Below are 18,218 nucleotides of genomic sequence, written 5' to 3' on the forward strand. Positions count from 1 at the left end.
ATGAAACAATTTCAATACTTCATCTGGTTAGGTACTATGATTAATTTAAAGGTATCAGCAATCATCTTGAATGTTCCAATTGAAATGAGGATTTGGAGGTTCCAATCATCGCCAGCACTGTTTGAAAGCTGTCCACTCTCTGCACTTGGTGTCTCTGATGATTTTGTTTATTTACAGTCAATCAAAAGAACATGTCAGTGTACGCTTATTAAATTAAAGCACAATAATTAGAAACTAATACAGTTTTATGTACTGTAGTGATTTTGGTTGTGTTCTAATTAATTCCGTATTTCCTTTAAATACATAGTTTGTTACTTAATTAAATGGTAGCTTGTCATTTTTTTATACCCTGTTAAATATTTCCAGGAAACATCGGCTCATTGGGGTAATCACTTAATCGGGCCAGAATGTCAATTCCCAGTGTCCCCCGATTAACTGAAATGCACTATATTTGAAATTTCGGCAGATTCATTTCCGACTTCAAACAGAAACATTATAATAATCAGCACACTTTTCATATAAACAAAAAATTAGAAATTCATTGTCCATAACTGAAGTATGCTTTCACCATATTACAGATAATATCTACTTCAGCCATTACTGGCGTGCTGAACATTTTACTTTCATACATTTATGATAAACATTATGAAATTCATCTATAACGTATAAAATGTTCATGGAGACTATCTTTTGTTGAATTTATCTTATCTTATCTTATTATTTATCTTATGTTTTTATATTGACAGAAGAGAAGATGTTTGAAGGTTTTCTTGAAGGTAGCATTGCATAGTGCATAGCAGGCTGGGTTTAGAGTACTGTTGATGTAACAGAGCCAGTATCCAATAGACCATACTGTGTTAGGGACGCAGACTGAACATAACGTGTTAATGAGTACCATGACATTGTAAGGGGTCCAGGTGATGATAAATGCCAGCAGAATAGCCAAGACGGTCCTGGTCACCTTATTCTCCCGGGTTGCAGCTCCCTTCTTTTTCTCAGCAGGGGTCTTTGTCATCTTGTGGGCTGCGGCGAGCTCTCTGTCTTTACCATTCTTGCTGCTGTTTTCTGACACCATTTCAATTGTGGTAGCACAGTAGTCACTCTTTTGGGATTTCGTGACAACCTTTATGCTGGAGAGCTTGGAGCTGTCATTGCTAAATTGCCTTTGCTCACTGGAGATGTTTGAGCTCTCATCAATCGTTCTTTCCTCCGTCTGGATGGAAGGGACGACACTGAAGAAAGTCGAGTCATTTGAGACCCCCTTTTCCTCTCCTTGGCCACAATAATCCGTCATTACTTCACCAGCTGCCTTGCCGTTCTGTGTTTTGACATTCTGCATCTCATCAGGTACACTTGAAATGTTGTTATTATTCGATTTCATTCTTTTGCCTCGCACTAACCAGAGAAAAATGGTACCTTTGTTTGACTCTGGCTCTTTCTTAACCTTCTTGACCCGACTCTTGCTAGCACGGGATATGTGCACATACAGAATCGTCATGGTAATAACTGGTAGATAGAAGGCTGCTATTCCAGTACCAAAAGTGACAACTGGATTTGAGAAGAACTGTATATGACACTCACCTACTTTAACTGTCCGTCCACCTACAATGAACTGCCAGAAGAGAATGGCAGGAGCCCACAGGATAAATGACAGCACCCAAGCAGCTGCAATCATCATCCGTGCCATCTTGGTGGTTCTCTTCACAGGGTAGCTGAGAGGCTTTGTCACACAGAAATATCGGTCAAAGCTGATGATAAGAAGGTTCATGACAGATGCAGAACTAACAACATAATCTAGAGCCAGCCACAAATCACACACCACTGGGCCCATGGGCCAGTAGCCAAAGACGATGTAAATGGTGTAAAGGTTCATGGAGAACACACCAATAATCAAATCGGCACAGGCTAAGCTGAAAATAAAATAGTTGTTAATTGTATGTAACTGTCTGTTTACTTTGATAGAAAGCATAACCAGAATGTTTCCGATAATGGTCACCAGACTCAAAGATAATGCTACAATCACAATGAAGATTAGTTCAACTGTTTTGTAAGCCCTCCCTCTTTCAATGTATGTTAGGTTGCTGAGCGATGAATTTGTCTGCGTTAAATTAGCCATCCTTTCCCTCTGAGTTAGCATTGAAGCGGCCTGAACGTAGAAAATAGTAGAAAAAGGAGAAAATATTAGCAAACAAGCAATTAAGGATTTCTAATTGAAGCCTCACCAGGAAGAACACAGAAGACCATCCGTTGTAAATAAAAAAAAGATTATTTCTGAGGGATTAATTTTTAAACAGAAATCACAGAGATCACGTTTTGTACGTACAACATTACGTACGTAATTATGAATTAATAGTTAATAGCTAAATACTATTACCTAACTGAATGAAGATGTTGATACCCGACATTGCAAACATGATTTCATTGGATTGGTCCACCTTTATGCACTTAAAATGATGGGAAACCTCTGACCCTTTTGTTCCCTTATGTGCACGTGCTTCAAAAGGAAAAAACTATATGAACAAGAGAAATCCCAGAAATGACGCAAGAAAAACAGATGCACAGGATCATTCCTCTCCTACAGGAGGAACAAACACCCAATCCAATAAACTTGCAGTCAAAAGTAGAAATGAAGCAAAGTCCTTGAAGGAGAGAAGAATCTTGGATTTAGTTACGTCAGATCAAGAGCATGTGTTTCAAAACAGACTGCTAAAGATCCATGTTAATGGTGGTTTAACACAGTTGATTTCCCCTAGTTATGAAACCCATGAGAACGTTAAACAATGATGGTCTAATTTTCTTGAAACTAATAGCCTAAGAGGGGAGGTTATGACTTGTACAAAAGGATAGTTGACACCTGAAGCCAAGGGGCAGCAATATCCTGTGGACATGTTTGCTGAATCTGTGGGGGATGGTTTAAACTAATTAGGCAGGGAGGAAGGAAACAGGAATTATAGATCTGAAGACGGGGTAGATGATATACAAGTAGATGCAGAGTGTAGTGATACTGTGAGGAAGGACAGCCTGATGATAGGGCAAAATTGCAGCCACTGGGATGAGTTGAAGTCTAATATCGTGGCAAAATCGTAGAGGGTAAGGAATATATGTCTGAAGGTATCATATCTGAATGCACACTGTAGAGTTTATGGAATAAGGTAGAGATTACAGTTATGACATTGTGGGCATCACTGAATCGTGAATGAAAGAAATTCATAGTTGGGAGATTAACGTCAAAATACATTGTAAGGAAAGGACAGTCAGGTAGGCAGAGAGGCTGGAGTGGCTTTGTTAGTAAAAAAATGAAATCAGATCCTTTGAAATAGGACACATTGGTTTGGAAGATGGAGTATCCTTGTGGGTAGAGTTAAGAAACTGCAAGGGGAACGAACCCTGATGGGAGTTGTATCCAGCACTTTGAACAGTGGCCTAGATGTGGGGTACAAACTACAACAGCAGACAGAAGAGGCATATAAAAATGGAAATGTTACAATAGTCATGGGCTATTTCAATTTGCAGGTAGATTGAGAAATTCAGGTTGGGGCCGAACTCCAAGAGATGGAATTTGTAGAAAGCGTTCAAGCTGGGTTTCTGGAACCTGTTGTGGTTGAGGCCACAAGGTGAAAAGCAATTCTGGATTGAGTGTTGTGCTGTCAACCAGATTTCATTAGGAAATTTTAGGTAAAGGAGACAGGCATCGTAATATGATAAATTAAAACTGCAGATTGGGAGGGAGAAAATAAAGTCGGATATATTAGTATTTCAGTGGAAAAAACGAATACTGTAACAGAAGCATGAGAGAGGAACTGGACAAGTTTAATTGGAAAAGGACAGTACCAGGGATTAGAGCAGAACAGCAATGGTCGGTGTATCTGGGAGCAATTCAAAAGGCGCAGGATAGATACATCCCCTAGTATTCTGAAGTTAACTGTGGCTGACAACCGAAGTCAAAGACGGCATAGAGTGAAATGATAACAGTATACAGCAAAAATTGTGGGAATTTGGAGGATTGCGAAGTTTTTAAAATCTAACAATACGCAACTAAAAGTCAGAAAGAGAGAATAGATGAAATATGAACATAAGTTAGCCAATAATGTGCTGATGCCAAAACTATTTTTTCAGAAATATAAAAAGTAAAGGAGAGACGAGAGTGGACATCGGAACACTGGAAAATTCCGCTGGAGAGGTAGTAATGCGGGAAAAGAAATGGCAGACAAACTTAATACGTATTTTCTGTCTGCTTTCACTGTAGAAGACACTAGGAGTATGCCAAAAATCCAAAAATATTGGGAGCATAATTGAGTGTTGTTGTTATTACTAAGGAGAAGGTGCTTTGGAAGTTGAAATGTTGAATCTGAAAAAGGTAGCAGAGGAGGCTGTAGAGGTATGAGTCATGATCTTTTAATAATCATTAGGTTCTACAATGGCTCTGGAAGATTCGAAAAATGCAAATATCACTCCACACTTTAAAGCAAAAGAAAGAGAATTATTAGCCAATCATCCTGACTTCAGTAGTTGGAGGTGCTGGAATTATTATTAAGGATGAGGTTTTGGTGTAGTTGGAGGCACATGATAAAGCCGGCAAAATCAGAGTGGTTTCCTTCAGAGGAAATCATGCTTAACCAATCTGTTGGAATTCTTTGAGGAAATCACAAGCAGGATAGACAACAGAAAATCTGTGGATGTTGATTACTAGGAGTTACAGAAGGGCTTTGACAAGGTGCCGCACATGAGTCTGCTTAGAAAATTAACAGCCCACGGCACTAGAGGAAAGATACTAGCATAGATAGAAGGTTGGCTAACTGGCAGAAGAGAAGGAGTGAGAATAAGGGGACTTTTCTGGTTTGCTGCAGTCAATTAGCAGTGTTCCACAGAGGTCTTTGTCGGAGCCGATTCTTTTCACGTTATACGTCAATGATATCGCTGACTGAATTGATGGCTTTATGCCAAGTTTCAGTATTACACAAAAAGAGTTGGAGGGGCAGGTAGCGTTCAGGAAGATAAAATCTGTCGAAGGCTTAGACAGACTGGGAACATGAGAAGATGGAATATAGTGTACGGAAGTGTATATATAGTCATGCACTTTGGTAGAAGGATTAAAGGCATAGACTATTTTCTAAATGGAGAGAAAATTGAACAATCAGAGGTGCAAAGGAAGTTGGGACTCCTTGTTCAGGGTTATCTAATGGTTAACCTGGGGGCTGAGTCAGTGGTCGCTTTCATTTCAAGAGAACTATAATATAAGAGCAAGGATGTAATCCTGGGGCATTATAACCATTGGTCAGACCACACTTGGAGCACTGTGAGCAGATTTGGGCCCCTTATCTAAGAAAAGATGTGCTGGCATTGGAGAGGGTCTATAGAGATCCATGGGAATAAATGTTTATCAATGAGGAGAATTTGATGGTGCTGGGCCTGTACTCAATTTAGTTCAGAAGAATGAAGGGGGTTCTCATTGAAACCTATCGAATATTGAACAGCTAGAGAGAGAAGATTGGGAGAGGATGTTTCTTATACTGAGGGAGACTAATTTTAATTAGTTTCCGGTATGCTCAGTTATTTGCAGCATGAAACATTTTTTCTCAGTTTTCGTTACACCTCTGACAGATTTGTGAAGTGTATACAATTATTTTACATCAGCAAAATCACAAAATGCTGGATGAACTCAGCAGAGATTTACCAGAACATCGTGTGTGTTGCTTTAAATTTACAGCATCTGCAGATGTTTTCGTATTTTTTCTACATCAGCAACGTGTTCATTTGTCCGTTGCTAACACGACGTTGATCTGTCTATTATATCTCTGTTCGTATCTGTGTTTCGGTTGCGCGCGCGCGCGCATGTGTGTGTGTGTGTGTGTATGTGTGTGTGTGTGTGTGTGTGTGTGTGTGTGTGTGTGTGTGTGTGTGTGTGTGTGTGTGTGTGTGTGTGTGTGTGTGTGTGTGTGTGTGTGTGTGTGTGTGTGTATGTGAGTGTACATGTTTGTGTTTGGCCAGGAAGGTGTTGAAGCATTGAAAGGCAGTTCAAAATGGGAAACTGCAGGGGCAGAAGTTCGTTGTCGGTTGGGCGCTGTCGGTGCACCTCGTTTACAGATGTACAATTAGTCAGCAAATCCCTAAAATCTGTAAATGTGACTGATCTGTGATGAAGACAGTCTTTGTCATTAGAGCTGCCGCATTATTTCCTCCAGATGAATCACTGCTTATATAACGCCCAAGCATTTTTGGTGCAGTTGTCTTCGATCGCCGGAATACTTACATCCGAGACAATAATTTTAAATTAAAGTGTTTGTTCAAGAAGCTGTAACTAAGAATGTTAGTCAGGGATGCAACCATATCTCAGGAGACCGATACTTTTTATAAACCAGGGCCGTTTTGACGAAATCAGCTCAAAGTGTCTGCCCGAGCTGTGGAGTCGGGAGTAACAGAATTCATACATTCTCACTGAAATGGATTGTTCTCTCATCTGGCAGACAGAAGAAATCTACTGTCCTTTTATTTCAGCATTTGGAATTCCCGGTAGGCCGTAATGTCTCCTGCCGTTGATGGGAATTGAAGTTTAATTATAATATTGTGATCGCTTCTGTCGCTGGTTTCCACTGTCACCTCTCCAGTCCCGGTGTTCTGCATTTCAGGAATGGAATGGAAACACCGGGGATGTGTATTATGGCATCCGGATCGAAAACAAACTGATGCAAGAATTTAGCGAATCGGCCAACATCTGTGGAACTGAACGGGTTAGATAGCGTTCTTCCTGGTGTTTGTATTCAATAATTTGATGTTCTGGTTTCCGTGCTTTGGTCTTGTAGCAGCTGCCCTGTATTTGGGAATACTGGGTTTGCACAGCCCGTTGACACTAAACGAATTGATTGTCTGCAGTTGCACTTGAACGGTTGTCTGAGCTAGGTGCAACAATAAAACTATCTTTTGGTAGTAACAATTTAGCAAATGTGAGGAGTTCTTTTTCTCAACTTGCTGTTCTCTCTCTCTCATCCAGCGAACTTGATGGCGATTGTGATCCTGTCCCGAGGAAGGTGCGGTCTTTCCAAATGTGTCACTCGCTACCTGGTGGGATTGGCAGTGGCCGATCTCCTGGTCGTTATCTCAGATCCGCTGCTGGGGTGGACTGCATCGTTTTATTTTCCCCGATCATTCATTTTCATGACTCCTGTGTGCAGTCTCGGTGGATGGCTGGTATTTGCAAGCACTGCCACTTCTGTCTGGCTGACTGTCGCTTTTACCGTCGATAGATTTGTGGCTATTTGCTGTGAGAAGCTGAAAACAAAATATTGCACCGAGAGAACGGCGGCTGTGGTTATCGGGACAGTGAGTGCGCTGGCCTGTTTGGAGAGCGTTCCCTGGTACTTTGTATACGAGCGTAGAGAATTAATTGATGGCGTTCCCTGGTATTGTGCTCTTACATCGAGTTTCGAAAACGATCCCGCATGGACCGCTTTTGAATTGTTTTACCGCGTTTTAACCCCTTGTGTTCCATTCTTTCTGATTTTGCTGTTCAATATACTGACAGTCAGGCGGATTCTAGCGGCCAGTCGAGCCCGCAAGGTGCTCCGGGGACAAAACAGTGGAGAGGCTGACAGGGGCCGGGAGATAGTGAACCGTCGCAAATCCATCGTTTTGCTCTTCAGCATATCCGGTAGTTTCATCTTGTTGTGGGTAACACGGGTGGTATTTTATATCTATCAACTAATTTCAATGAGATATGTTTATTCTGTCCCGGACCCCTGTTACATCGCAGAAGAGATTTCCGCGATGCTGCAGGTTCTCCGTTCCTGCACCAACACTAGTATTTGCGGACTGACTCAGAGCAAATTCAGAGAGGAACTGAAGAATGCGGTGAAATGCCCATTGAATCGGATTTTTATGAAGAGAGTTAGAAAACAAACAATGTGATGAACAGAAATACAAAGTAACCATGAGAAAATCTCTTAGATCCTCGAAGTCCAAAAACAAAACACACAAACTGAAGTTCCTGATGAATGGTGTCCGCCTCTGTTTATTCTTTCCCATAGAATTTTCCTTTGCATAAACCCTCCCTCTCTTATTAAATTGAAAGTTTAGGAGAGCCTGTTACACCGATTTCTCAGTTTTGACAGCACTGCCTGATCCCCGAGTATAATATCGTCTGCATGAAACACTCCTGCTCCTGTCGTGACCTGTCGTTACGTACACGCTCTTTTTCTCCTCCTTCACTACCTATGGGTTCTCATTCCCTCTGCCACCTTCAACTGTCTTCCAGCTAGAGAACTTTAACTGAGCTTTAGAACACAAAACACCGTACGGTAAGAATACAGATACTGCTACAGCCGCTGCCAGAGCGGGAGGGTGCACGGCTTCACAACATCTAGCACGATACCGGAAAGGCACTTACCTTTATGACTGCTGTCAGCAATTGAGCGGTGATGGAGCGCCGGGAGGGAGCGCAACAGAGAACCAAAGTGATGGACAGCAGGCGAGTGAGAGCAAGAGAGAGAATGATAGAGCGAATTATATCAGGAATTTGGTATGCCAATATTCTCAGACGTATGGATAACAAGGAGGAGGAGACTTTAGGTCAAAGAGCAGTAAGGTGGTTAAAACCTTCTGGGATTTAGTCAATGAGGCGACCGACACACATTCAGGCAAACATGCAGTAACAAACTGTCATCATGGTCAGCACACCCATAGTGCGCTTGGGGATAGGGACAATTTCTAAAACAATCACTCTCTCTCTCCCCCTCTTCCTAAGTCAATCTTCCGGGACCCCAATCACGGTCTCTCGCTCCCAATGGTCTCTGCCACTTTCGCCCTCCCCTCTGGATCGCTCTCCACACAGACTCTCTTCGCTCCTACTCTCTCTTTCTCTCAGTTGTACTCCATTATCTCTCCCCCTGGTGTCCCTGTCTGCTCAAAATCTCTCTCCCTTTCCCTCTCGCTCTCCGAAATCGGTTTCGCTCTCCCCAGTCTCTCTCACTCTCGCCCGTGTTTCGCGCTGTCCTCAGTGTCTCTTCCCCTATTTCCACTCACCGCAATCTCGCTCTCCCCGTCTCTCTCTCTCCCCTGTCTCTTCTCTTCCAGTTTCGTTCCCCGTCTTCCTCATGTCTCTCTCCCGGATCCTCATTCTCCCAGCCACTCTCTACAGCATCGCTCTCTCACCGTCCCTCTCAGCCCATTATCCCACTCTATTCCATTCTCACCCCTTCGATATCTCAATGTCTGCCATTCAGGCTCCCCTAGTCTCTCTCCCTCCTATTCTCGATTTTTCTACCCCTCTCTCTCTCCACTGTCTCTTTCATCCAGTTTCATTCCCCGACTTCCTCACGGCTCTCTCCCCGATTCTCAGTCACCCTGCCGCGCTCTCCAGCATCGTTCTCTCCCCGTCCCACTCAGCCGATTGCGCTACTCTTCTTCTATTCTCTCCGCCACGAACTCTCACCGTCTTCCCTTCATGCTCCCCTAGTGTCTCTCCCTCCTACTCTTCTCGTCTTTCTTTGCCGTCTCTCTCTCCCGCAGCCTCTCGCCGTCAGATTTTTATCCTCCCCAAAGTCTTCACGGGTACTGGTGAGCATTAAAGAAATTGCCGGGGATTCTTCATTGTTACCTTTTCATAAATACTCTTGCTGTACCAGGATTTAGAAATGGCGAGGACAGGAAATTAAATTCCAGCTGCAGCCACTAGATTCATTTCCAGTTCCATTTCCCACCCTTAATAAATGAACTGCTCTGATCTCAGAGGTTTTATCACAACGATGTTTCCATGAGGCCGACATGATTCCTATGGAGTTATATATGCGTGTTTACTTTTCCGATGGCCCAATCAAATCGGGAGCGAGACAGGAGGCAATTCAGATACCTGTGAGTGCGTTTACGAACGGAACTTTCGAGAGCTTTCAGCTATTGTTCAACTGAACATTTGAATTGGGACTCAGAGAGGAGGCTACTCCCGGGACCGTGAGGGTGATTAGGATTAAAGTTGTTCTCACGTTCTTGAGGTGTTTTTCTGCAGCACTGATCTCCCTCCCGGCACTTATCATTGTATGAAAAACAAGTGCTACAGCTAGCCCTACCAATTAGGGCCCCACACTGTCCTTTCAGATCAGGCGACACTCTGTACCGTGCTTCCGGTGCGACCTCCTGTAAAACGGCGAGACCAGTTCACCGAGCACCTATGATCTGTCCGCCGGAACCAGCAGGATCACCCAAATGAATTCTACTTCTCATTCCTTGTCCGATCTGTGTATCCATAGTCTCCTCAACTGCCGGGATTAGGTCACACTTCGGCTGGAGGAACAACATCTTATATTCTGGTTTTGTAGCCTCCGAGCTGAGTGTCGATTTTTCAAACTCCCACTTCACCATTTTCCATGCCCTTGCCCCTCTCTTATGTTAACTCCTTGACCGCCCATCCCCTCCCTCTCGTGGTCTTCGTTCACCCATCTTATTATTTTATTTTTCCATGGGTCTTCTGTCCCTTTCACTAATCAAATCCCAGCTCTTTGCTTCATCCGAGTTTCACCTATCGCCTGGCGTCTCTCTCTCCCTTCTCCACACCAATCAAATCTACCCCTCAACTTTTCTTCTGCAGTCCTGCCGAAGGGTTTTGGCCCGAAACGTCAACTAATTTTATTTTGTATAGATGTTGCCTGATTTGCTGAGCCTCTCCAGCATTTTGTGTTTGTGTTGCTCGGATTTCCAGCATCTGCAGATGTTTTCTAGCGAGAATGGAAATGCTTCATGGAGAACAAGTTTGTCGAGCAAGTATCTGATCAGTTTATTCTTCATTCTTCCTCTGATAGTGCGGAAGGTCCCAGTGCAGATGTGTTTTCTTTTTATGAGATGTTGATATTCCGCGATTTTCTCCCGGATAATGACTTCAGCAGGTGCACCGAGCGGAATTTCCTTATGGAAATCAATAAGGAACTGGAATTGCAGCTCGATGATCGTCGGGTCATAAGGGACACTGAGGAGTTGAAAGATAAGGGCTGCAAGGAGATGGTCACCACGAAGTTTTACGAGACATACACCTCAGTGAGTGTCAGGAGCTGGTAGGAAATGATCAGCCAGTGTCGATTACAACCGGGATCTACCTCAGAAATCAGTATACCACTTTGGACACTGTGGGGAGGGACGAGCTAGCAGTGTAGCCACAATGATCGGGTCTATGTCTCTGAAACTGACACTATTGCTCAGATGGGACGGGGATGGGGTGGGAGAGAAGGGGACTGTAGTTGCGATCGGGAATTAGATAGTAAGAGAAGTGGACATGAGATTCTGTGGTTGCATTCGAGACACTGAGATAGTCTGCTCGCTTCGAGGTATCAGGATTACAGGTGAATATCAGAGGGGTACGGGTAACTGTCTGATCGGTCGGACGATAGTGTAGTAGGTAAGCAAGCAGAGGGAGTGTTTAATGAGACGGTCAGGAAGGACAGTGCAAAACCATTCTCTCTCTCTCTCTCTCTCTCTCTCTCCCCCATCCCTCTCGCTCTCTGTCGAAGACTGTCGAGTTTCTTTCCTGTTTCCGACTTCATGAGCCTTCGTTTTACTAGTTTCCCGGGAGTTATTTATTATCCCATCAGAGTCTGTACCATCTTATCTCTTGGAAACATTGTACTTGATACAATACTTAGAAACAGGACGAAATGTCCATATGGAATAAATCATGATTTCCGTATCTAGCATCGGGTAAGTGCGTCTATGGACATCTACAGTCTATAAAAGTACTCACACTGAGTTGTACAACATCACTGTGCAATGGTCTTTGCTGAACTCTCGCAAAACATTCCCACTGTATAAACTGAATAAAGTCTAACAAAGATCGATGTTTTTTGTTACATGTCTTAGCATATGGCAAAGAGGAATCAAATTTAACTCTTTCCTCACACCAGTGCAAAATTCATTGTATTGAATGTATTGATTAGGGAGCGGGGCGTAAATTCTTATGTTCTTCATCTATTAACAGATACAATATTTTACCACGCTTTGCAGTCCCCTTTCCAGCTTTCATGCACACATAACCCATTTCTCCTGTACCTTCATCTTCTCCGTGTTACCTCCATACACGCAACCTGTCACATATCCAATCTCAAATCCTCTACTTTACTCACAAATAAACCTTAAAATCCTGCCAGAAGACCTGTCCGGGCCCTATCATACAGGCATGGTAGCAAAGGGGCGCGGCGTCGCCTTTGCTTCCTCATGGGTCTGCGGAGATTTGTCATGTAATCAAAAATATTGGCAAACGACAGAGGACTCTGGAGTGAGCTGATTGTCTGCATTACGGTCTGGTGTGGGTACAGCAATGCCATTGAGAGGAAAATCCGACGCGGGGGGGGGGGATGATTCGGTCGAGTATACCTCTCAACCTTTGATAACACCTCAATAAAACGTTGCCGTAGGATAGCAGCGTCTATCATTGGTGATTCTCATCACCCCGGTCGCTCTCTTTCCTCGCTGCTGCCATCAGGTAGATGGTACAAGAGCTTCTGGACTCGCGCCACCAGGCTCAAGAGCACCAGATACCGGTTAACCGGCAGTTTCTTGAACAAAATGGGATAACGAGACTCATTTAAATACACCCTTTTTATTTCATGCTTGGGGTTTATTGAGATTTATTTATATCTGCATTTACAAATGTTTGTTGCCCATTGATCCTGTTTACTATTGCTGTTCCATTGGTCAGCCAGGTGTGCACCTAGGAAAAAATAATAATATCATGGTGTATAATATCATAATGTATGTGGTGACATGTGTGTACTCTGATTAAAGATTTTTCTGTGAATATTTGAACTTTGAAGAATCCATATTCCTCATCTCACAATTGCACCTTATCTGACACACGTACCTTCAATCACATTCCGTATCTCTCACGTTTACATAGTCAATAAATACTGTCACTCTCTGACCACGCAAATATAGAATCACGCAGAGCCACTTCTGGGTGAATTTGCACCTTAATTATATACAGATTTGCACTTACATAAACACATAAAATACTTGAATAACTGCCAGCATGACCGACAAAGTGGGAAACGACAAAGGGACACCAGTGCACACATTTATATGTATATACAGAAATAAAAGCAGTAATATTACATCGGGCCATCCGCCGCTTACTCAATTGTTTACCTGTTTAACTTCTGATGGTGTCGCACAACACTCCACACACTGTCAGTCAAAATTCTCCACCACTATTCCTGCTTCTGACCACCCTCACCCCCTCACTTGCCCCACTTTTGCCAGTTTCACATAACCACCAACTTGTATTCCACCTCGCGATCTCTGCGACCGCAGCGTTTTCCAATCTTGAATGGTACGCAGCTCCCAACGGCAGCCACGACAACGGAACGTCTGGAATAACAGGGAAAACTGCTGTGCGGGATCAGTCTGCTGGATTTCAAGGTCCAGGATAATGAGCTGAAATCCGAGGGTGCTTTTGCGTTTCTGAATGCCATTCGATTTTAAAGCTTATAATGCTGATATTTTGAATTGACAGTGCACTAAGCATGAACGCCATAAATTTGCATCACATTGACAGCAATATTGTGAGAAATCTGTGCTTTACTCATCCAAATCAACGCACATAAAACCCTGAAGGAACTCAGCAGGCCAGTCAGCATCGATGGGAATGAATAAAGAGAATATGTCTCGATTCTAGAACCTACTTCATCTATATCGCTGATACATTTCCCATCACAATGGTGCGAGATCGACGGATTAACCCTAGGAGAGGATGACGGGTGGTGAACGCAAATTGGCAGTGGGGCACGTTGTACAAATTATTTGTTGCAGCGACAGCCGAGGTTGTTCAACTACTGAAGATCAGCTCCATAATCGAGGAATATTGATCCGTAAATAAATCCCGGAAGGATTATATAGTGTATCACCCCAGCTATTAGATGCTGCCCAAGAATCCCATCTGCTCGTCACATTTGTCCGAGTATGGAACGTATTCCTCTTAAACTTTCTATCCATGTACCTGTCCATTGACAGATGGAGAGAGAGGCAGAGATATGATCTGGGGATGTGGGGTTGGACAGTTGGACAACGAACTTTGCAAAATAAAGAGCGTATTCCACTGTTCCCCCCATAAAAAATGAAATAGTCCCTTTCCATCTGCACTCTCGTATCGGCCGTCATCCAAGCACTCGTTGCACTCCACTTTTTTCCCTTCAATCCATGGTGCACCATGTACTCCAATCAGATTACATCTACTTCAGGCCTTTGAAATTTCTACCTATCTAGTCGTAGGTCCGTCCATCATTCCTACTCAACAGCCCCCTTCTCACTCGTCTAATCACCAATATTACTTGAATCGGCATCTTATTGGGGAATTCTAACCAGTCCAGTTTGAAAAGTTCACCTAAAATTTGTCATCAACAATCACGTGTAGTACCAGTGTGAACAACACACTGAACCGCAGTTACATTGAGATGAAGAGAGCTGGAAAGTGTGATCACACGACAGCACCTCTATTTCCTGAGTGTAGTCAGAGACTTAGGACCACTGCAACAGCAGTGGGAACCAAGAAGATATGGACAAAGAAAGCAGTTCAGAAGATCTGTTTGAATCTGCGGACTCGACTGCATTCAGGGATTCATCTTCGAATCTGAATGAGAACACCGCTTTATCACTAACTTAATTTAAACATCGGAGGATGAGTGTGTGCCTACGAGAAACCGTCATGCCACTGTGACAATTGTAGCCACCTGGGCTCAGGAGTACTTCGGAAAACCATTGTCACATAACACAGTCCGTCCAGAAATGCAACTTGAAACTGCATTACGCAAGGAGGAAGCCATGCATCAACTCTATGCAGGAACGCCGACAAGTTCTTTAGGCCCGAGCTCATCTCAGATGGACGAAAAGACTGTAGAACAATGTGCTGTGGTCAGATGAGCCCACATTTCAGCTAGTTTTCGGAAAAAAATGGGCGTCGAGTTCTCCGTGCCAAAGATGAAAACGACAACCCCCTGATTGTTATCAGCGAAAGGTGCAAAAGCCAGCATCTGTGATGGTATGGGGATGCATCAGTGCCCATGGCATGGGTGAGCTGAATGCTTGTGAAGGTACCATTGACTCTGAGGCGTATAGATTTTAGAGAGACATATGTTGCCATCAAGGCGGCGTCTCTTCCAAGGACGTACATGCTTATTCAGCAGGACAATGCCAGACCATATTTTGGACGGGCTACAACAGCGTAGCTTTGTAGACAAAAAGTGCGTGTGCTTGACTGGCCTGCTGCCAGTCCACATCTATCTCCAACTGAAAATGTATGGTGCATCATGAAGAGGAGAATCACACAACAGAGACCACGGACTGTTGAGCAGCTGAAGTCATATATCAAGCAAGAATGGACAAAATTTCCAATTGCAAATCTACTACAATTAGTATCCTCAGTTCCAAAACGATTAAAAAGTGTTATTAAAAGGAAAGGTGATGTAACACAATGATAAATATACCTCTGCCCGAACTTTTGCTGAGTGTGTTGCAGCCATCAAATTCTAAATTTGTGTCTATTTACAAAATAGAAAATTTGTTGAAAATCTTTTCTCTGTGCTTTTGTCAGTTAAATAAAGGTTCACGTGAATTAACATATCACAGATTTTTGTTTTTATTGCATTTTGGAAAACATTCCAACTTTTCTGGAAATGGGGTTTGTATATTCTGTGCGGAATCTTAATAATGTCTCCTCTACGGTGACCATCAACGTGGCGCACGTCAGGGATGTGTGCTTAGCCTAATGCTCTACAGCCGGTATACTCACCCAGTAGACCTGACTCCATCATATCGATGCAGTTTAAATAAAACAAGACATCGGCTGTGTTTGGTTTGTCACCTAAAACACTCGAAAGCTTCTACAGATGTACCATGGCTATCATCTTGACAGGCTGCATCATTGTCTGGTACGGGGCTGGGGCACTATTGTACAGGAACAAAGGAAACTACAGAAAAATTGCAACATTTGTCAGCTCCATCTTGCCTATTGGCTTCCGTAGTGTCCCAGATATCTTCAAGGAGGGATGCCTCAGAAAGGCGCCGACAGTAACTGAGGACCATCCGACTCCCCCCCCCCCCGATCACTCCATCACTCAGGACATGCCCGCTTCTCATTGCTACTGTCAGGAGGGAAGTGCAGCCTGAACGTACACATGCAGCGATCCAGGTGCATTTACATTCGCTCTGAATTCCGATTCTTCAATAGACATTTAACCAATTAAAATTAACTCTCTTTTATTACTTCTGTTTTTGCACTACATTGACCTTAGTGTATCTCTAGCTATATATCTATATATCTATTATGTGTGTGTGTGTGTGTGTGTGTGTGTGTGTGTGTGTGTGTGTGTGTGTGTGTGCGTGTGTGTGTTTATGTCTGCAGTGGGACATATATCCGCAGGCCGTATGGCTCTCTCAGTGGATCTGCATTTTTTTTTGAGGGGGTTTATTAAAGTGCGATGCACGATAAACCTGAGCGTCCTTAAGCAGCGGTATTTACAGATTTTTAGACATGATGAAGATTCACCAGCGTATTCTACATTTCGTCCGGCTCCAAAGTCTTCCCGAATTAATATTTTATTTCTTGTATTCACTACATCGATTCAGCCGCTTTGCAATTGGGAACACAGAAATTATTTTAATGTCCTTGATGATACCAGATTTTTGACTGATTTTGAGTTCAGGAATTGCTTTATCTCTTTATGGCACGTTGGCAGAGTTTATATATATATATAGCCTGCTATGGCGGAAGTTACTGATTGATCACGCAAAGAGCCACTCCAGACATTGCTCCCGAATTAAACAATATTTCCACAATTTATTGCATTGACCATGTAGCAGGGAATCTCACGATTACAAGTGTAGACAATATTAGAATAATTTCAATCACATGCTAAGATATAAGTAGATGTTAATTATAATTACCTTAATCCAATGATAGCCCATCAGTCTTTCATGCGGACACTTTCCCCTTTTCTCCAGAACATTCTAACCCCTACATTATTCTTCACATATGTAGTTATGCCTCGAGATACTTCTGCATGGTCAGATAGTTCCCGATATGAAGCTTTGTCTATCTTTAGAGAACAATGGCTAGTACGTCATCTGTTGCTGGTTAAGGTTTCATTCTGACTTGCCCCAGTGAAAGTATTGATGACTAGCTAATCATTGTTCTTAGTCTATACCCCTATTTACCTATCCCTCTACTCTATCATGTGAATCCGTAAATATGTTTTTCGCTGTCTTTTGTTGAGGAGAGATGAAGAGGGAGGACGCATGTGGAGAGAGCTGGTAGACTACCGGACGGAGTGGACTGGGCTCTGAGGGTCGGAAGGTCGACAACGCCCGGAGGTGAACATTGTGGAAGAATGGCGACTGAGTGAGCTCCAGCATGCACTTTTGACTTTGCCCAGAATTGGGCCTTATTTTTTTTATTTTCCTCCCTAACCCTGTATTCAGATTAAGATTCATAAAGTTTAATTATTTAATGGCATATGTTGCACTGTCTGGTATTTTGTGTTGTGTGTTTGTAACTGGGCGGTACACTGCACAGCATCCACACAAATGATTTCTCAGTTTCGCGGGGTCAAAGGCTGATTCCACTAGACGAACACGAGCTGGACGAGCCTGAGGGTTACAATTGTGACGGCTACGTTCGGGATTGATTCCTTTGGATGCTGTGTGATTGCACCGTTCAAATCTCTGCTGGTATGGATGTTGCTGTTTAAAGCCAAAATCATATAGACATATTTCTTTGTTGAACACGGACTATAGAATGATAGCAAGGATTTTATCTAATAGATTATCTAAATACTCACCAAAATTAATACATATGGATCAAACAGGATTTATCAAAAATAGACAATCGTCAAATAACATAACTCGGTCAATTTTTATATAATTCATTTGGCACAAAAGAGGGAGGAAATGAGTGTGGCAGTTGCTTTGGATGCAGAAAAAGCATTTCATAGATTGGAATGCGACTTTTTATTTAAGGTATTGGAAAAATATAGATGAAGAGTATCTTTTATAAAATGGATTAAAAACTTAAATACTCATCCCGAAGCTAACGTAGTGACAAATAGCCAAATTTCAACATCATTTCAGTTAACAAGGTCAACTCGACAAGGTTGTCCATTATCACCTGCTTTATTTGTGCAGGCGATAGAACCATTAGCTAAATTAATTAGAACTGACTCAGATATTATGGGTTTCAGAGTTAATCAGGAGGAATA

The 18,218-nt window shown here is 42.8% G+C and overlaps 1 protein-coding gene across 1 annotated transcript; it reads right to left on the bottom strand.

Annotated features, from left to right (window-relative positions):
• Positions 1-721: 721 nt before the first annotated feature.
• LOC132389301 (muscarinic acetylcholine receptor M2-like) lies at positions 722-2,116 on the bottom strand. Its single transcript, XM_059961811.1, has one exon. It carries the CDS (start codon positions 2,114-2,116, stop codon positions 722-724), a length of 1,395 nt encoding a protein of 464 aa, XP_059817794.1.
• Between the last annotated feature and the right edge of the window lie 16,102 nt (positions 2,117-18,218).

The sequence above is a fragment of the Hypanus sabinus genome, unplaced genomic scaffold, assembly GCF_030144855.1.
Source record: "Hypanus sabinus isolate sHypSab1 unplaced genomic scaffold, sHypSab1.hap1 scaffold_53, whole genome shotgun sequence".
NCBI lineage: Eukaryota > Metazoa > Chordata > Chondrichthyes > Myliobatiformes > Dasyatidae > Hypanus > Hypanus sabinus.